This window comes from Ostrea edulis, chromosome 2 (assembly GCF_947568905.1).
Source record: "Ostrea edulis chromosome 2, xbOstEdul1.1, whole genome shotgun sequence".
Classification (NCBI taxonomy): domain Eukaryota; kingdom Metazoa; phylum Mollusca; class Bivalvia; order Ostreida; family Ostreidae; genus Ostrea; species Ostrea edulis.
Genome location: NC_079165.1, coordinates 8,039,887 through 8,060,067, shown reverse-complemented (window position 1 = coordinate 8,060,067; position 20,181 = coordinate 8,039,887). Strand labels below are relative to the sequence as shown.

General features: G+C 36.2%; 1 protein-coding gene across 1 annotated transcript in view; it reads right to left on the bottom strand.

Moving 5' to 3' along the window:
• Window positions 1-16,977: 16,977 nt before the first annotated feature.
• LOC125679695 (valine--tRNA ligase-like) overlaps window positions 16,978-20,181 on the bottom strand; it is a 28,684-nt gene continuing 25,480 nt past the window's right edge. Inside the window, exons 26-27 of the mRNA XM_048919125.2 lie at window positions 17,367-17,516; window positions 16,978-17,247 (exon numbers count right to left, since the gene is read on the bottom strand). Coding sequence (XP_048775082.1) covers window positions 17,179-17,247; window positions 17,367-17,516 — 219 coding nt within the window. The 3' untranslated portion in view covers window positions 16,978-17,178. The remainder of the gene's footprint in view (window positions 17,248-17,366; window positions 17,517-20,181) is intronic.

The window sequence follows — 20,181 nt, the reverse complement described above, 5'->3', positions numbered from 1 at the left end:
TACGTGAATTGCAATTTAATATTCATGTACATGTAATTATATGACTCTGTATGCCCCTCAACTGTCGATTATGAAGAATGGGGCATATTATTTTACCCCTGTCCATTCGTCTCATCTGGGTTTCATGAGCGGCCCGACTAACACCTCTTTTAGATTTCAAGCTAGAACTTTTATTTCTTGTAGGCTCTAGTACATATACCGAGGTTTTTCAAGTTGTCAGCATTCTGATTTTCTTGAAATTTTTCATGACTGAGAGTATTTGAATGTCCTCTTTTTGTTGAAACTATACCTTTAGGGTAGATCTGCATGGTTTCGGTAGTGATAGCAACTATTGTAATTATATAGCGACGAATCTTATCGGCTCAACTCTCAAGTATCACAAGTTCCAAATTCTATTGGAAAGTTTTGAAATTATACATCTAAAACCGAAATACCATATCGCGCCAGGATAGTGACGTAGGTAGATATCGACAAGGTCGAAGAATTAATTGATTATTTTGAGTCAATTTCATCATTACATGAAGATGAACCTGAACTGCCAGCATTTTCTTTATTTTGTAATAGTGTTATTCAAAAGCATTGAAATTGTAGAGCAAAATATTATTGACATAATTTCTATTCTTCTGGTCAGCTATAAGGTCAAACAATATTAGCCACTAAACGAGGCGTCCTTAGCGCCTCAATTCCATTTTGTATTCTATTCAATCGATCTTTATAAGAATGTACATTTCCTAAACAATGGAAGGGAACCGTCAGTATTGTCAATTCATAGACCTGTATCATTGTTGGTAAAATTATGGAGCGTGTTATTTTTAAACATATTTACAATTATTTTCATTCAAAAGATATTTTTTACAAATGCGAAGTTGGCTTTTTACCTGATCATTCAACTGTGTATCTGACAGCTTCCTGGGACATATGATTAAATGGCAAAAGCCATATATATGGGGGGATGTTGCTGCACTTTGATGGGAAGGGTGGTTGTGATTTGTGAAAGGCAATGGGTCATTTAAGACATAAGGGGCCCATTTTAAGCCACAAGCTTGGAGTTAGTGATAACTTACTACAATGTTTTCAAAGTTATTTGAATTTCAGAACTCAAAAGGGTATTACATAGAAACACAATGTCTAACCTCAAACCTTTCTTGTTGGAGTTCCTCAAGGGTCTATATTAGGACCTCCTTTATTTTTGATAAAATATGTCAATTACGTTGCTGAAAAGATGTCAAACTGGCATTACGCTAATGATGGTTCTTTGCAGAATAGTTCTTATTTTGTCGGAACTCATTACATTCAGGAAGCTTCGCCCCATGGGTCCCCACCATGGATTCACCATGGGCCCATTGGAGGCTTTAAAAAAAACCAGGAGCATTTTACAGCGCCCCGTTCATAAATTTGTGGATCTGTCGCTGTTGTTGATAGTGCAAGTTCGTTTTATTTCTTTATAGTGCAAGTTCATGATTTACATTATTTGTTTTCTTAAAAGTGTAAGTACACGATTTTCAAAAATGTATGATTTTTTGTGTAAAAACTGTATGTGTTTGATTTTTTGTTAATATTGTTCATATTTGGTTAGTAGTTTATGTATGTGATTTTGGGGGCGTAACATCAAGCACCTGTGGGTACCTACATATACACCTCAAGACAAGTTGTTAGCCAGCAAATACTTATCTTTAACGTGATCTGTCATTTTAGTGCAACATTTATGTGCAATAACGTGAACACCAATGCAATTTACGTGACTGTTTCATTTGACTGGATTCTCAATTAGAATAACGGTATCAAATGATCGCTCTGCACCGGTCAAGGGAAGCCCGCTAAGTTAACAGACCTAGGTGCTTTAATTATATGCATATCCAATGACGTCTAGACGATGTTAGCAGCGCTCACAAATTTCATGACGTTGGCAGCTAGTATTGAACATATTTCAAAGTCGTATTCGATTTACCAGTGACTTCTCTATGGAATAAAAAAAGGAATTATCAGTTCACAAGAGGCATGGATAAACTTCTAATCTAATCAAGAACTTTGATGATCGATTTGTGGAAGATCTTGAGAATGTTAATGGCGTTTATCTATCACGACCTATATAAAAATAAAATTCCTCAATATTAATTGAAACTTGAATAATACAACACGTACAGCGCCACTCGAACATTAATTATCAACGGATGCACTTTGTCCTTGAAATCTGAAGTGCGATAGATGACGCAGACAGTCAAAGAGAAACCTCTCCACAACCAAGATAACATCCAGCTCACTTCCCCACCAAGAGGAGGATCACACGAAGTCCTAGATCAGATGAAATCACAAAGCAGGGTTTGAAGAACATGCAAGTCAAGGTCATCCGATTCTTGAATGCTCTAGTTTGAAATATTTAGCTGTGAGTTGAAATCTAAGAGTGCTCGTGTGGAATTCTCGTGATTGATTGAAATGGTAATTTGTCTGAAACTTTGATGTAAAGATGAGACTTGATTTTCTCTCAGTGAATTATGATCTTCTGTGACAACGTCTAGACGGTATAAAATTCTCAGAAATCAGTACCATGCGACTTTTGATAACATGGAAGTAAATGAACAACACGTGTAGAATAACAAGTTGCTCTCCTTGAAAAAGGACTATAGACATGTACCTTTAACCTCAGAATTAAGAGTTTTTCTTGTATTTGATTTGGACTTTAAAGTTCAAATGAAGTAGAGTTCAAGTTCCTTTATTCACTCAAACCACATTATATATGGTACATGAGGTGCATTAAATAAATATACATTTGAGTAAGAATAAGGTCAGAATATGTACAAACATACAATATACATGTATTGAAAAAGTATTTACAAAATATTTTAAGGAGGACAGACTAACTCATAGATTTTTGAGATAAACATACAGAGTTTTTTAAGTGTTTTAACCTTATGACACGATGTGATCTGAATGATAAATTGACGTTTGATTGATTGATTTATTGACGTTTGAGTTTCTTACGTGTATCTTAATGCAATGACATAAATCTGGCAACAAATACACGTTACAAATCCAATGATATAAATTTGGCAACAAATACATCTACTAAATCCAATGATATAAATCTGGCAACAAAATACACGTAACAAATCCAATGATATAAATCTGGCAACAAAATACACGTAACAAATCCAATGATATAAATCTGGCAACAAAATACACGTAACAAATCCAATGATATAAATCTGGCAACAAAATACACGTAACAAATCCAATGATATAAATCTGGCAACAAAATACATGGATATAAATCTGGCAACAAGATACATAATACGTATACCTTAATCCAGTGATATAAATCTGGCAACAAAATTTTGTTGCTCACAAGCTTGAATGTCGTTTTTCATTTCAAAAGCTCAGTGTAACTTCACAAATGATGGCCATTTTAAGATATGAAGAACAATATACTAGTTATTACATGCGCTAATTTCTTTGTTGAGCGTTGCTGATGTAAATATGTTGTCATGTAACTTATGTACAAAAGAAAAATTAGACTCCATAACATTAATGGCTTTTGTTAGGGAAACTAAAACTTGTTGTCGCAAACCATACATCTTTTAGCTCCATCGTTTATGAAACATTGCTGATTCCGATGAACATATACTTGTGAATGCGCAAGCTGACTTTTCTCCCCATGTGTACGACCACGTGCTACCCTGTTAGGTCGTATCTACAACGTCAAAGGGGTCGTCACTGTGGATCATGAGGGCTCGGCTCTGAAGCGGAACAAACGTAGTATTAGTGAGAATGAAGTCGATTTTCTCATAAAATGCACAATTGTATGGAACGCCAAATTAACATATATTCAAATATTTGAACCTATCTCTGCAAAAATCATACTACATATTGTCGTGTATGTCTACAGCATGTACAATGATGATTCAAATCCATCTTTTCCGGTCATTTCATCTCTTTTGTGGTCTTCATTTTATCGTCTCTTCACCTCGAATTAAGATGACAAAACGCCAACTTGAATTTAACTGCTAGAGAGTATCTATATCCCGATATGATTTTTTTATTATTATATCGCACTTTTTGTCACATTTCACATGTAATTCGCACAAAATCGCACCAACTTGAGTAACGAGTCGCATGAAGGGTATAATTTGACATCCCACAAGGACTATGCCCCCATGTGTTTTGACTGATCGTCAAGCTTAAAAATTTTGCCTCCAGACTTCTACTCATGATTTTTATCGTGATCCTTTACATATTACACATTCACGGTAGCGAATCAAGTGATTTTGACGTAATCAATAGCACGGAAATTCAACACAAGGGAAAATTCAAACGAGTAAGTAATAAAGAATTGTCACATAATTCATATCAACATTTGAGGAATTTTCGCAGGAACAAATCTATACTAAAATGGTAGCTTTATGTGCGATAGAAGCAAAGAACACGGACACGTGTGGTGGGTTTTTTTCCAGCCAAAATCTTTCCGACCGCCAAAACAAACTGTGCCAGTGTTCTTTGCTTCTATCGCACGTAGCTGCAGAACTTTAGCTCTCTGAAAAAATATTGTGAGGAACTGAAATCACATTTGTTTTCCAGAGCGCTACAATTCTGCAGCTATCTCGCACGTAGAACTACCATTTCAGTATACATTTGTTCCTGAGAAAATTCTTCAAATGTTGATATAAATTAGTGACAAAGTGTTATTTATTCGTTTGTCTCGTTTGAATGTTTCCTTGTGCTGACTTTCGTCGACATTTTTCCATGCAATTGATCATGTCAAAGTCACGTGATTCGCCACCGTGATATTGGTCAACCTTCTTTTACAGACTAAAATATGACGCGAAAGAGGTAAAATCTTTCCATGAACTAAGGACAAAAAAGGACTATCTGCAAATCTAAAAATTATAAGCTACAGAACGTACCTACAAGTATGTCCTGTATTCAAATCGCCCCCATCTCTTAGAAAACATGTACACCTTTGAGAGGTCTAACGCTACAACTGCATGTAGCGAATTGGAATGTTTATAAATCATCTCCACCATTATCAATCTCCTCTTTGTGATCAAACAAATCATTGTCAACCACAAAATGATATTCATTTACTTTCTCCCCATCACCAACTGACCCAAAATGAAAGTGGATACATGTAAATTCAAGTATATAGATAGCCAAGTCTAGTCAATTGTTGGGAAAGACAAGTTTGTCAACTATAGTGAACTTCTTTGTTTACTCTCTTTTTTCATCTAAGCGGTAATAAAACGTTTTGATGCTTGTTTGCACATTCGGGAGTCATCTTGTAAAAATTCTTCGTTTTTAGCGTTAGTCCTTTCAAGGATGTACAAGTATATTTTCTAACAGATGAGGGTGATGTGAATACAGGACAAGGAACCAATTGTATACATGTAGATATAGTCTGTAGCTTATAAGTTTTAGATTTTAGACCTATTCATGGTAAGATTTGACTTTTTTCGCGTCATATCTTATTCTGAAATATGAAAAAGAAAAGTGACAAATAAGTAATATGAAAAGGATCATGATAAAATTCATGATTAGAAGCCAGCAAGTCAAATTTTAAAGCCTGATGATGCAGTCAAAAATCTGAAACTTAGTCCTCGCGAGCTGACAAATTTTAGCCCTCGTGTGACTCCTTAAAAATTGGTGCGGAATACGTGTGAAATGTGACAAAATGGCGAAATAATCATCAAAAATTGTGTTAACGGGATATAAATACTCGCTATCAAACAAAGCAAGTGGGTAAAGAGATGAAATGACCGAAAAAGATGGGTTTAAATCACCAATTTCAACGTTGTAGACCTACTCCTGAAACGCACAATGTTTGAGGTAAGTACCTCTGAAATTCGGTGGCAAATTTGATTGATCAAGATATATCTACGACACTCTATGCAATACGATTTTTGCAAAAAGTTTGTGTATTTTAAGAGAAAATTTATTTCATACTTACTAATACTGGTGTTTGATCCGCTCCGGAGTCAAGCCCTCGTGATCCACAGTTATGACCCCTCTATTGTAACGTTGTATATGAAGTTATAAAGGTCCGGTGCAATCGGAACATCGTTCGGTCTCGGCCTTTTCCGTCAAATCTTTTTCTCGACTTAATGGAACAGCTGAGCAATGATCCGATTGGCTTCCATGAAAACGTACAGTTGTACATGCGCAAGCTGACTTTCCCCCATGCATCCGGTTTAACCTCACGGCATATTTTTTTTAATGGACCTCGGGGTCAAGTAAATAAATTCCAATCGAGTTGCGCAGTAGTATCTCATCTGATGGCACATTGGTTACATTAGGTATACGTTGGAACCCCCTAGACTTTTTTCTTTACAATTACTTTACATAATAGCGATATTGTACATTGATGAGAGGTGAAGATAACGAACAGTAATCAATCTCATAACTCCTATAAGCAATACAAAATAGATAGTTAGGCACGGACCCTGGATATACCAGAGGTGGGATCAGGTACCTAGGAGGATTAAGCATTCCCTGTCGACCGGTCACATCCATCTATCGTGAGCCCTATATATTGATCAGGTAAACGGAGTTATCCGTAGTCAAAATTAGTATGCCAAGAACGGCCTAACAAACGGTATGAAACAAGTCAGCATTTGACCCAATAATAAATAGGTTGTATAGGCAAACTAGATTATTATAACGACCATAGAATTTACGAAATGCTGACTCTAAATGAGACTGTTGAAACCTCTGCACTATCAACTTGTTTATCAGTAGCCTGCCTCGATTTAAAAACTACTCATACGCAGAACAAGTTCTTGCATATCGAATCAGATGAGGAATATAAACACCATGTGCAGGTTATAATGGAATATTGCTACATAGATATGGGAAGTTGACGATGAAGAAACTGAAATCATCCCGTTTATCATAAAATTGAGTAATTATTTTACCGTTAATATCCGTTTCCAATAAAATATCTAAGTATGAAGCAGAAGTGGACAACTCTGTGGTGTCTCACAGGGATATATCGATTGACATATCTAAATGTCGCATTGAAGGCCACAGCAAGATATTTTTCTTCTCAAGTAGAAGTTTTTTTAATAAATTCTGCTTCATATGAATATAATAACAGGTCAGCTAACAAAGGAGCACAATTCGTGCGCATAAGAATTCCAACATACTGTTGGAAGACCTGATCACCAAAGACTACGAAGATATTGTCAATGAGGAACTCCAGCATATTTTTAATTTCAACTTCAGAGTACTTGTGCGTGGAATCAGAGTGGTGATTAACAAAGTAATCTTTGGATGACTAATCACTAGATATGAATATTTCCGTTTTCCATTTTTGTTGAGGAATCAACTGTCGATACTGTCAAAAAGTATCGTCTTTAATTTATCATGAGGAATGGTCGTTTAAAGTTTTGAAAAGTCATACGTTTGATGTTGTTGATTTGAGAAAAGCTTTGCGATTTCAAGTTTTCTAAAAAGTCTTAAGAATTTTTTAGAATCCACATTTGATTTACACTACATGTACTTCTTGCATATGTAGTGGCACATTTCGTTTGAAGTTTCTCCTTCACAGCTGTTAATATTTTTGTGAGGAGCAAAGATAGAGGCTTGGTAGAAAATTTACTAAATCCATCAATGTATCTTCGTTTGTAAGAGTTTTTATGAAGTTTAGGAATCCAGTTTAGGTACAGTAACTTATATTCTACCGACCCATTGACTGGGGTATTAAATGTGTCTAAAACTGAAGCATGGTTTTGAAGAATTTCATCTTTTGAAAGGGCAGTTGGGGTACAAGTACGATTACCAAAAGTGGAATTAATGCCAAGTTCGTTTAAAATACAGTTGTAATAATTAGCCTTACAAACATAGACAGTGCTGTTACAAGCTTTGTCAGCTGGAACCGAAACATATTCCTCATGTAACTTGTCTAATTCTTTTATCACTTCTGGTTTACTAAACACACAAGGATATATGGTACATATTTTTGTTTTGATGTGTATAATGTGGGATTTAATATTCCTCTTACAATTTTAATCCATTCTGTCAATGTTTCAAGTTCATCGTTTTCATATGTAGCCCATCGACTGGCATAATCTTCGACAGGATTCATGGTAGAGATGAAGTTCTGTCGCCAATTGAAAGACCGATGGATGTTCTCTGTATTGAGGTCCTGATTTTCAACTATATCAACATCACCAGTAACGACATGTCCAGCTGGACTATAGTTGAAAGAAGACTAGTAACAAGAACACGTTGGTGAATTAAGTATAGGATGGTGTATATCTAGGCACTGCAAAGTTTGTTTATAATTAAAAAGTTTGGATGCAATAGTAGAAGTATATTTGTAGGAAATACAGGGTGTAGACTTGAACTTGAAATAAGTTGGAATACACGACTGAACCCTTTTATGACGACGAATGTTGTTTATGCTGACAGCATCTATTCCTTCGTTTGTAAATTTGAGCCTAAGGAACTGGCGGCATGATTCGGAAGGAATATCATCCATGACCCGTGGTGGTTTAAAGAGTTTGTGATTGGCAACATCCATAATCATAGAGTTCAGTCTATATTCAGGTGTTGAAAAATCCAAGCATAGATTAGCTGTGGCTTCTTCAAATAACGTATGTAAAACTCTCAGTGGAACAGAGTAAAGCCTTGTGTGAATATGACGTGGACCTCATTGTCTGTTGACGTAAGGTAAAAGTGAATCAAACGAGACATCTTTTATATTTGATCTTTTATATGAACGATGCCCATGACTACGTTTCCGTCTTTGAGTATTTGGAAAGAGTCCCATCACATTCACGTTATTTCCTTGCGAACTAGTAAAATTTCCTACATTATCGTTGCGTCCATATGAAAATGCAGACTTACCTAAAGTCCTGATCCAGTGATCTTCTCGTTGTCTACGAAAAGGGGTACTTAATGTTGGATTGTTTGGGTGATGGTAATTTCCCCCCAAAATCCTTACCTTCATGGACAAGATGAAGTGGTCCGGTAAATTAAAATGTTTGTAAAGAAGTTGGTTACCACCATTATTTATTTGAAATATGTGCTACGATCTTCTTTTCTTAAGTGAACCCTTAGTTTCTCCCACATAAATTAAGCCACATAGGTTACACTCAATAGCGTAGACAACGTTAGAAGATTTGCAAGTCAAATTATCAAAAGTTTTGGTACAGAAACTACGTCCGGTAAGATTACTATAAAATGAATTTCTAGTGGTCAGCATATTTACAAATTTTTACAGAACGTTTAGAGATCGAGCACATGGGATCTGAAAAGGAATCATCAAAAAAATCTCTTAAAGGAACAGAACAGTCTTTAATTTGGGTATAAGAATTTTCGTTTCTGTTCCAAAGTTGACAATTTGACGATTGCGTATATGACATTTTTTTCTCGAAGGATAATCCGAGGGACACCAACCGATCTGTTAGAGCTCTGTGCCCCTTATAGACTCCACAGAGTGACACATTTTTATACAGGGCGACGTGTCAGTCAGTATTGTTTCGTTATTGTTTATATTCATGAAAGAACACATATCGAGCGACAAGTATCCTCGGGGACAGACTGTCCACCAGCAGAGATACAAGATCTATGGTTAGATGAAAGGTAAAGATAACGAACAGTGATCAATCTCATAGCTCTTGTAAGCAATACAAAATAGAGAGTTGGACAAACATGGACAACTGAACACACCAGAGGTGGGATGGAGTAAGCATCCCCTGTCGTCCGGTCACACACGCCGTGAGCCCTATATCTTGATCAGGTAAACGGAGCTATCCATAGTCAAAATCAGTGTGCCCAGAACGGGCTAACAAACGGTATGAAATAAGTCAGACAGCATTTGACCCAATGATAGGTTGTATTGGCAAACTAGATTGTTATAACGACCATAGAATTTGCAAAATGTTAACTTTAAACGAAACTGTTGGAACCCCTTCACTATCAACTTGTTTGTCAGTAGCTTGCCTCGATTTAAAAACTGCTCATACGCAGAACAAGCTCTTGCGTATCGAATCACATGAGAGATATAAACACCATTTGCAGGTGATAATGGAATATTGCTTCATAAATATGGAAAATTGACGATGAAGAAGCTGAAATCATCCCGTTTATCCTATAGTTGAGTTGTTAGTTTGCCGTTAATATCTATTTCCAATAAAATGTCCAAGTATGAAGCAGAAGTGGATGACTCTGTGGTGTCTTTTATTTCAAGTTCACGGGGATATATCGAATCGACATATGAATGAAAAATAGCATTGTTAATAGATAATACCTCGTCGACTTATCTAAATGTCGCATTGAAGGCCACAGCAAGAATTTTTTCTTCTCATGTAGAAGTTTTTGAATAAATTCTGCTTCATATGAATATAAAAACAGTTTAGCTAACAAAGGAGCACAATTCATGCCCATGGGAATTCCAACAGACTGTTGGAAGACACTATCACCAAAGACCACGAAGATATTGTCAATGAGGAACTCCAGCATATTTCCTGTTTCAACTTCAGAGCACTTGTGCGTGGAATCAGAGTGGCGTTTAACAAAGTATCTTTTGGATGACTGATCACTAGGTATGAATATTTGCGTTTTCCATTTTTGTTGAAGAGATGTGATTCGTAACACGCTTAACGTTTTCATTCATTTCAAAGACATGGCAGAACTAAGAACAATTTTAAAAAGGTGATCTTGTTTGATAACTTTAGCATCACAAACTGGAGCAAGATTTAGATTTCCATTCAGTCAATTCTACTCGCTATTCAGATATGAAGTGCCCAGAAAAGATATTTTTAAAAAAACAACAACAAAAAACATTTTCCTATCGAGATTAGAAGTGTCGGATCCACCAACGTAGATCTATAAAAGGTCAAATACAAGAATTTGCAGCAAAATGACCAACGATACGAACAATTAGATTACCAGTATGTAGTCTAGTAAATTAGTATGTGGAAATAGTAATCTGGGGATTAAGCTAGCAATAAAATGGAAAATATGGTAGCAGCATTAGGGATATGATCTAACGAGTAGACGAAGCTCATATCAAAGGTTTAGTCCGTATTCATCCTCCCTTGAAGGTCAAATGACTTCAGCCTGTGCATCCAAAGTTGAGTGTATGTCAGATAGATAAATATATATTGTCGTAGAGTTATATTTAGCTTGCTTTGAACTGCCAACTTCAGTAATCGATTATATTGATATACAAAATCTGGAATATTTAACTCGTGTAAATATAAACAAAACCTTGAAAATATACAAAGATTTGATATCGACACGTTAATAGCCTGTGATCCATCAGGGACTGGGACTCATTGCCAGATGTGACGTCAGCTACAACCCTGGAGGTTGAGCGCCATCTCCCGGCCACAACCGACCTCCCCAGGAGTAGTCACCCACCTGTATGAGGTGCCGTTTTAATATTTTTGAGGTATTTTCTGATATAAAAAAAAAAAAGAATTATTGATATCAATAATTCCAATTCCTGATATCAAAAAATAATTCTTGATATCAAAAAATAATTCTTGATATCAAAAAATAGATTTTTTGATATCAAAAAATCATTTTCTGATATCAAGAATTCGAATTCCTGATATCAAAAAATGATTTTCTGATATCAAAAAATCGATTCTTGATATCAGAAAATAAGGCTGATTTTCTGATATCATAAAATCGAATTCTTGATATCAAAAAATCATTTTCTGATATCAAGAATTCGAATTCCTGATATCAAAAAATGATTTTCTGATATCAAAAAATCGATTCTTGATATCAGAAAATAAGGTTGATTTTCTGATATCATAAAATCGAATTCTTGATATCAAAAAATCATTTTCTGATATCAAGAAATCGATTTTTTTGTTATCAAAAATTGAATTTTTGATATCAAAAAAGAATTTGTATTTTTTTATATCATAAAATCATTTTTTGATACCAAGAATTAGATTTCTTGATATCATAAAATCATTTTTTGATATCAAAAAATGATTTGTATTTTCTGATATCAGAAAATCGATGTTTTGATATCAGAAAATAAGACTCATATAAAACTACGATCGACTTAATGAATGCTCCCCGTAATGCAACCTTCAGCTTCCCGCCTGAAGTTACGAACCTTGCATGCACGTGGGGAATAAATGGTGAATCTAGATCTAATTCATTATGGCAAATTCTTCCATATCTACAATGGTCAGCACTGCTTTGTCCGCAACTCCGGATGCAGAAAGTAATCCGAACTTGAATATGTCCAGAATTATCAAGAACCTTATAAAATTCCTTCTATCGTTAAAAAAAAATCTTCAAAGAATCTGAAATATCAACGAATTTTAGAAAGCAAATTGGGTACTGTAGACTGTAGGCCTACTTCAGCGATTTTCTATGGGTCAAGGGAGTATTCATTATTTATGTAAAGATTTTTTGCCATTTTCTTTTATTTTCTGATATCAGAAAATGTATTTTGTGATATCAAGAAATCAGTTTGAATTCCTGATATCAGAAAATCATTTTTTGATATCAGAAAATCGATTTTTTTGATATCATAAATGATTTCTTTGATATCAGGAATTCGAATTTTTGATATCAGAAAATGTCTTATATTTTTGATATCATGAATGTGAATTTCTGATATCAAAAATTACATTTTTTGATATCAGAAAATATGATGTATTTTTTTATATCAGAAAATGATTTTTTGATATCAAATATTCGAATTTTTGATATCAGAAAATTAATTTTTTATATCAAATAATATAATTTTTGATATCAGAAAATGACTTTTATTATTTGATATCAAGAATTCGAATTTCTGATATCAAAAAATGATTTTCTGATATCAAAAAATATACTTTTTGATATCAAAAAATGATTTTCTGATATCAGAAAATGACTTTTATTATTTGATATTAAGAATTCAAATTTCTGATATCAAAAAATGATTTTCTGATATCAAAAAATATACTTTTTGATATCAAAAAATGATTTTCTGATATCAGAAAATACTTCAAAAATATTAAAACGGCGCCTGATACACATGTCTGTATAGTCCCACTGCAGAGATCTAGGCATTTGATTGGACGACAAGCTGGGAATATGAGACCATGTACCCTGCCAAAAATGGATGGGATACAAAATGGCGTCGATAGATCTATAAACTTATCCGCTTCATACAATAAACATTATAGACATCACTCTGCTGTTGGACATATTCGTTATATGGATTCTTGGCAGGGTTTATGACTTGGCATTCCCTGTCAATGTACATGTATATACTTCCTCGTCTAACGGCTCGGGAGAACATAAACTTCGATAGGGAATGCGAGTCCATATGCCCTGCCAAGAATCCATATAACCAATGATACTTTAAACGAACAAGGAAGCTTCTTCTTAACGACCTTGTGCTAGAGTTTATCACCACACCATTCAGGAGTTAAACTTTAATATTGGAAGAAGAATCTGTGAGTATCCAAACACATACACTCAAATTCTAATCAGATGCATTTGAATAAAAATAAACCTTTACCGAATACTTCTAATACTCCAAACCAATAGTAAAAAGAGATCTCTCTACCGGATGTATTATAGCATGAGCATTCGTAGATGGTTTATTATCTAAAGCCCATGTTTATATGTAATCAGTGTTGATTCAAATGCTTAATATTACAACCTTTCCACGATGAACTTCCATAAAAGGGAAGTAACTCCATTTAGAGTACAAGACTCGTAGCTCCATCCGGTCTAATGTTCTTGAACACTTTTGTGCACACCTAATAATCTTATTTCGTTTGTAGCAAGCAATTGCATTGAATGGATACCATACTTTATTTTTCAATATAACATGTAGCGGTCAGCCGGAGTTGATCACTGGTGGCCAGATAGCTCAGTTGGTACAGCACCCGAATAGAGATTCAGGGGTTCGAATCCCGGTCTGGTCTGTTGCATTTTCTCCCTTCCAGTTACAAACATAACTTGCTACGTTATTCACGGTGACATCATTAACACTTTTAATATTTTTTTTTTTAAATTTCATCTCAATACATAGTTAAAAACGTATTTATTAAGCGATTACAAGAAATGAATTGATAATATGTGATTGCATGGGTTATTTGCATCACTTGATTGTGCCATCTATGAACTGATTCGCAATGTATTTAAGTGAACTGTCCAAGTTATATTGTAACCTCATCGCAGCTTATAAGCGTAAGTTGTAGTAAGTTATGTATGTTAGAACATACTTGAATCCATTCCTTTATAATAAAACGTTACCACGGGATACAACCTCGGCAGTCACGTGTATCTAAAACAAATCAAGGACTATGCAAAGCGGGGCCATTTACCTGGCGTTACGGATGCACATTAGTGAGAGAACTTACTACAACTCCCAAATAATTTGCAATTAGATACCACTGTCCATTCTTAGCAAAGTGTTCGACATAGCTTTACCTCGCCGAAAGATCTAAGAGGACGCGTCACTCTAAATCACGGCCAAGCAGACCAAGACCCATACATAGATCATTGCGATTATGGAGACCACTGACCGAATATAAGCCTCATTTTCTCTGACTACTGCCGACTTAAACACCAGCTTTAACACACAACTATTACAGAGGAGTCTTATTTAGCGAGCTGCTCCTTTCCGACAAGTCGCTCGCCTGATTGATCGGACCCCAGGCGAATATTTTATGTGTATTTCGGAGGTTTATTTCTAATTTAGTCTGTTTATTTTATTCCCGAGAACTTTCCAAATTCTTAACTACAGATACCGCTACTTGTACACGCGAAGTTTGCTTCAAGATTCGTCAATAACAGTACTTAGGTTCTGGAGACCAGCTGGTTAATTACTTATGTACACCTGACCATAATTTTTGCGTTACAGGTGTTGAAGGTTTTTCATGACATGCAGGTGCTCTGGGTACCCCCACCCCCACTTAACCTCGCCCTCTTTCACGTTTTTATATTTCAAGACAGTAACCATATATTTTGTAACTAATTTATGAATGGAGATTTAATTTTTTTTAACTGTTTCATATTTAGAATTGTAGATAATTTCAAGTCCTAAGCGAATTTGCAGAACGCCATTTATGTAATCTTAGGTACAGTGCAACTAAATTCTCAGAACAGAACATGGTCATGGAAATATTATCCAATTACTCTTAGAAGAATCGTTCGCTTCATTCTTTTTTCCATTTACAATTACTCTCAGATTTCCGAACATTATCTCATTTCTATATTTATCTATTTACTGGCGGTACTAGCATTTTATAGAGAACAGAGGAGGCTATCACTTAATGAGAGGATTGTGGTAATACAGTTTTCTATTACATGTCATAAAGGAAACAAAAAATTGATCAGTCAAACGCGCGTTTTATAATGTGAGCAATGAAGCTAGTGAAATCGACATGACACCGCCTATCGTTGGGTAAAAGTTTCTCGTTATTAAAAAGGATTGGGGGGTATTAACAACAATGATGCCAAACTGTGTGTTGCAAATTATCATATCACGCAATTTAGTTTGGTCCAAACAAGCAGTTTTATTGGTAGAAGCAGTAAATATATAATAAACACTTGTATAAAGACTTTCTGGTACCGTCTCCATCCATTTCTATAGAGAAGTCAACCCCTTCCCCCGGGGCGACCCCGTGGGGATCAGGGTTAGTATAGGTCCTCAGTACCCCTTGTTTGTCGTAACAAGCGATTCAATGGGGCGGTACTTTGGATGAGACCGCAAAAACCGAGACCCTGTGTCACAGCAGGTGTGGCATGCTAAGATCCCTCTCTGCTCAAAGGCCTGTGAGGGGAGCATAGGCCTAAATTTTGCAGCCCTTCTTCGGCAATGGTGACCACAGGGTTTTGACACAATCCAAGCAAACTGGTATATATATAGTATATATACCAGTGTGCTCAGTTGTGTCAAAATCCTGTGATGGTTACCTCTTCATAAGTGAAGAATTCTCGAGAGGGACAACATCCCCCCCCCCCCCCCCCCCCCCCCCCCCCCCCCCCGGGCGAAATACAATTATAACAAACCTTCACGGACAGTTTTGTGTTACAGCTATTCATTCTTTACAAGTATAATGCCCCATTGCTTTTCTTACTGTGAGGAATCCCTTTTATTTCATCATAACCATGAATTCGCTTTAACTGTCATCAAGAATATGTTTAACTGTATATCCCCCGACAGGTAGCCCACTAACTATCTTAAAAGATAATATAGCCAAGCTTCAAACAACTTAAAATTCTGCTTGCCTAAAGGTTATGAATATCAAGTAGTGTAAACGTAACATAATCAGTACAACTGCCAGGCAGGGGGGAGGGGGGGCTTCCTACCCCCAAAGAATGAAATACTCTGATACAATCTCCATGCAAAATTATCCAGTATGACAGAGATTTGGTTGCTGTGGATCAGAATCTTCTAGTATGACAGAGATTTGGTTGCTGTGAATCAGAATCCTCAGGCTTCCTACCTCCAAAGAACGAAATACTCTGATACAATCTCAATGCAAAATTATCCAGTATGACAGAGATTTGGTTGCTGTGGATCAGAATCTTCTAGTATGACAGAGATTTGGTTGCTGTGGATCAGAATCCTCCAGTATGACACAGATTTGGTTGCTGTGGATCAGAATTCTCCAGTATGACAGAGATTTGGTTGCTGTAGATCAGAATTCTCCAGTATGACAGAGATTTGGTTGCTGTGGATCAGAATCTGCTAGTATGACAGAGATTTGGTTGCTGTGAATCAGAATTCTCCAGTATGACACAGATTTGGTTGCTGTGGATCAGAATTCTCCAGTATGACAGAGATTTGGTTGCTGTGAATCAGAACCTTACAATATAAAACAAAGATTCGGTTGCTGTGGATCAGAATCTTCCAGTATGACAGAGATTTGGTTGCTGTGGGTTTCATTGATGGTGTGTGATTAAGAAATCGCTGATCTGGAGGGAGCAGAATTATAGCTCCATCCATCACCACTTGTCTGGCAGCCAACAGGTGAACTAAATGCAAATTACTGACAGAGCAAATATAATTCCAGACATTTATTATCACAAACTCTACATCGACGGCTTATGTTACATTATGACTGTCTAATCATTCTCTTCTCAAGTAGCAATGCTTTGTCTCATGTTTGTATATGTCCATGCAAAGTACAATAAATAGCGGAAAAAAGGAAATACGGTGATCACCCATAAAAACGTCACATTGACACAGTCATTAAACTTCTCCTATTGCAGTTTTGATATTGTTGTTAAAGCATCCGTGATCTTTTCCATTTCAATATTGATTTCATTCATCTGAAAATAACAACCAAAAAAAACCACCTTATACATGTATACCTAATACAAGGATGACTTGCATAAATCACCAGATTTCTTAACTTGACACTTTATAACCCTGGACTCCTTCGTCGTACCTTCTCCGTGTTTTGCGTCCTGACTTTTTCTGGAACCTTTTCCTCGTATCCGGTCACAGCAGTAACCTCCTGGAGTTTAGACAGCTGGGTTCCTAATTTTTCTTTCTTGGTCTCCAATTTCCCCTTTTCTTTCTCAAAATCAATCAGCCCCTACCAATAAGAAAGTGACAATTAATCCCTACAAATGTGCAGTACATGTATATTCAAAAGCTAAATCTTCTGAAATTGTTTTAATTAAAACATATTTTACATTTCAATACCTTTGTCCCTGGGTCATGCTTTGTGTGTGTGCGTGTTCATATCCTGTTTAATTGTGAGTACTTTTGTGTGTATTCATTTATGTGTTTATTAGGACCAAAAAAATCCACACTAGGATAACCTATGAGATCATGTGAAGCCCATAGGATTACATTATACCTCTAAGTAGGTACAATCTAATGATGTGGGTTTCACACCCTGAACTCATGAAAGCTCAATAGCTTATTTCCAATGGGGTCCTTGAACTGGTTTTGTACAGATGAATGCATGAAGGTCATTAATGTGGAAGTCCAGAGAAAATTCACGTTTCCTAGTGGGCAAGGACCACACCCTCTCACTTATAATGTCCTAGTGGGCAAATACCATACTCTCATTTATAATGTCCTAGTGGGCAAACACCATACCCTATCACTTAAAATCACAGACCTAGTGGGCACACCATATACCCTCTCACATATAATCACATCGAAAGCCCACGTGTCCTAGTGGGCAAACACTATACCCTATCACTTAAAATCATAGAGAAAACCCACATGTTCTAGAGGGCAAACACCATTCCTCTCATATATAATCACATAGAAAGCCCACGTGTCCTAGTGGGCAAACACTATACCCTATTACTTAAAATCACAGAGAAAACCCACATGTCCTAGTGGGCATACACCATACCCTCTCACATATAATCACTGCCAACTGCAAGGATCAAACCCTGACCACAGAGGTGAGAAGCAAGAGAGCTACCATTACATTAGATACCCTATTTTTCTGTCTGTTTTGTGGGTTCATTTTGAGATTAATTGTTTGTACACTTGTGTGTTTGTTAATTTTGTGTGTTTGTTAATTTTGTGTGTTTGTTAATTTTGTGTGTTTGTTAATTTTGTGTTTGTTTATTTTGTGTGTTTGTTAATTTTGTGTGTTTGTTAATTTTGTGTGTTGTTAATTTTGTGTGTTTACTACATGTACAAGTGTGTTTGTGTGTTTCTTTTTTTCCATTTGAGTGTTTCTGTGTTAATTTGTGTATGTTGTTAGCAAAAGTATACTAAAAGCATTAAGTTATTTTTTTCCCCTTGAAATATGTACTAAATGTTGGATCAAAAAGTCAATGTGGACAGATCAGACACTGGATTCAGGATTTATAACACTTTCATTTACCAATCTTTTGACAGTAATAAACCTTTGATGTTTCATCGTTTCTAATTCTCAAAATAAATTGTAACATGTAAGTGACCCTTCACCTTAAAATAAACAATTACTGGTGAAAAAAAAAATTCAATTATAAAACATTAATATATTATTAAAGAAAAATGTCTAGTAGTTTGTTTGTATCATAAAGGATATATAAACAATGGAAGCATGTAATAATTTCTCCAAACTTCCAAACGTTTTCATAACCCTACAAAACAAATAAACTACGCATTTTTTCCTTCCACAAATATAGCTTAAATTAAGCAAGAAAAGCGGTCTCTGAATCCTCCTGTTGAATCTCAATTTCAAAATACATGTACATTCAATCAAAACTGACAACACGACTTTATGTTAGATAATTCAATGTTCTGATATCCCGTATTATTTCACGAGTTTGATCACTTGATTGCTGCTGTTTATTTCATTGCTGTTGCAGGGGGTATTGAATGTCAGCACAGAACAACGGTTAATAGCTATGATAAATCTGTTATTCAATACATCACTGCAGATGAATTATGACTTTATTTTTTGCTTTGTCATGTTTATATAAGGAACAGGCCTATGGACCACAATGGTCACCTTGCAAATACCCATGGAAATACAAGGATGAAGACTTGTATGCTTGGTACACTAAGAAAGTAAACCTAGAAATCCTCATCATACATCATCCTGTCAAGGGCCCCGGCGCATGGTTTGAACAACTGTCCAGTTTCTGTGAGACATGGTTTGAACAACTGTCAAGTTTCTGTGAGACATGGTTTGCACAACTGTCCAGGGTTTAAGGGACATGGTTTGAACAACTGTCCAGGGTTTATGGGGGCATGGTTTGAACAACTGTCCTGGGGTTTATGGGGCATGGCTTTGAACAACTGTCCTGGGTTTATGGGGCATGGTTTGATGTCCAGGGTTTAAGGGAGGCATGGGTTGAACAACTGGCCAGGGTTTAAAGGGGGCATGGTTTGAACTGGCCAAGGTTTATGGGGGGGGGGGGGGGGGGGGGGGGGGGGGGGGCATGGTTTTGAACAAATTTCCAGGGTTTAAAGGGGGCATGGTTTGAACAACTGGCAAGAATTTAAGGGAGCATGGTTTGAACAACTGGCCAGGGTTTAGGGGGGGGGCATGGTTTTGAACAAATATCCAGGGTTTAAGGGGGGCATGGTTTGAACAACTGGCCAGGGTTTAAAGGGAAAGGTTTGAACAAATGTCCAGGGTTTAAGGGGGGCATGGTTTGAACAACTGACCAGGGTTTAAAGGGGCATGGTTTGAACAACTGTCCAGGGTTTAAGGGGGGCATGGTTTGAACAAATGTCCAGGGTTTAAGGGGGGCATGGTTTGAACAAATGTCCAGGGTTTAAGGGGGGCATGGTTTGAA